Below are 1,799 nucleotides of genomic sequence, written 5' to 3' on the forward strand. Positions count from 1 at the left end.
CTGTTTGACAATTCCTTGGGTGGAAGATGTCCCACTGCACTGTCCTACCTACTGATGCTGCTGAGTGGAAGGCCTGCATCTATCACTGAGGACTGATCTAGATCGAAGTCTTCAACTCATGGGTAATCTAGTAGGAAGTGTAATCCCGAAGGGGATTCTTAGAGCAAAATCTGCAAAACCTACTCACAACAGAGCTGGATAGCACTAGACAATCGACCAAGAATAATCTGAAAATACCTGTTAGTACAACAAATTTATCATCCTTTGTGAAGGGACACAGTGTGTATTTTTCAAAGAGGGACCCTTATGAAGGTAACAGAGCTAGCTAGAGCTCAGATGTTGCCATGGGAGTCTACAGTAAAACTCCACTGACTTCACAGGGGACAAACTAATCCCAGCACAGCTACTGTTCTAATAAGATGCTGTATCTCCTGTAAAGACACATTGATCTAAAAACATGCCATAAATAATGCACCTTGAAATACTCAATAAGCGCTTTTGAATACTTGACTGCGTGGTCTCTCTTGAGTCGGAACATCCTCCAGTACAGAAGGGCCAGGCAGCGGTAACTGGAATATAAGGGAGAGCAGAAAGTAAAGGGTGACTCCTGAACAGAAATCCCCCTGAATATCTTAAATTCTCACACTAACACAGAGTGGAAGGCTGACAGCACCTTGCTCACAGTTTTTATCATCATTTGTTGGCAGTACTTCACACTTTGCCATGGATTCATGAGCAGAGCAAGGTACTACAGCCAGGGCAGGTCACGCTGACAAATGCTACCCGGGAGGTACTAAACAAACTATACCCAGAAGAGTCTGGGCTCCCAGGCCTTCATTCTGACTTGAAGTCTGCACACTTGGCCAGAAGCCTCTCCCATGAAAAGAGACATCCTGGAACCCAACATACACATATATTTGTATTTTTTCTTGTAAATGCATAGACAGCTTTTTGAGATCTCTTATCCTGGGACTTTATTGCAATAGCCTGGAGCCTGTATTGTGAACTCGAATTATAGTGGATGTATTTTGTATACACCCAGTGGTCTCTTCCAGCAGCTGGAGGTGTCTGGGATAAAGGGAAACCTTGGATCTGGCACAGATTTCAGTGGCCAAGCTCCTCTGTAGGAAACCAGAACAGAGACTGTTGGAGCCTGGAGGCTATTCCCAAGCCACTTGCCTGATTTGGTCCCCAGAGGAAACCAGCAGTGGGCTGAAAATCTCAACGTGCTGTACTGGAACTGCCTGCCCCTGTGCTCCTCATTAGTCTGCAGAGTGCCACACACCTTTAAAGCTACATAATTAAATGAGAGTAATGGCTATTGACTATAATTATGTATCACAATAGCTGATAGTCAGTATTCAAGACACATATGCTCTTTTCTTTGCCGGTGGCTTTAGGTATACCAGTCTACTTTCCAAAGTGAGAATCACCACCACCTCTTCCCAGCAAGCTTTTTGACTGAAAAAGTGTGAAAACTGGGGCAAGTGTGAAAGCGCCCCACTACAGGAACTCCACTTTCAAAGGAAAAGCCCCTGTGTGTTTTGCTTCTCCTTTGGCAGCAGAGGCCTTGTTTTTAAAAGCAGTATTTAGTCTTGGAGCCAATCCGGAGCACCAGAAGGTGCCTTGAGTTTGGAAGTGCAGAGTGTTCCCCATCTCCCTGCGCCCAAGAGTTGCCCACACCTCAATGAACGCCTCGAATTAGCAAATTGTCCCCGAGAAAATCAATCCCCGCCAGGGCTGCTGAGCCTGCCTGGCTGCTGCCCGGGGCGCGGCGGTGGCAACCCGCGCGCCCCCGC

The 1,799-nt window shown here is 46.7% G+C and overlaps 1 protein-coding gene across 1 annotated transcript in view; it reads right to left on the minus strand.

Moving 5' to 3' along the window:
- AFF3 (AF4/FMR2 family member 3) overlaps positions 1 to 1,799 on the minus strand; it is a 316,401-nt gene that overhangs the window by 9,849 nt on the left and 304,753 nt on the right. The window contains exon 19 of the mRNA XM_017736969.1: positions 476 to 569. Within this exon, the coding sequence (XP_017592458.1) occupies positions 476 to 569 (94 nt within the window). The remainder of the gene's footprint in view (positions 1 to 475; positions 570 to 1,799) is intronic.

This window comes from Corvus brachyrhynchos, unplaced genomic scaffold (assembly GCF_000691975.1).
Source record: "Corvus brachyrhynchos isolate BGI_N302 unplaced genomic scaffold, ASM69197v1 scaffold83, whole genome shotgun sequence".
Classification (NCBI taxonomy): Eukaryota; Metazoa; Chordata; class Aves; order Passeriformes; family Corvidae; genus Corvus; species Corvus brachyrhynchos.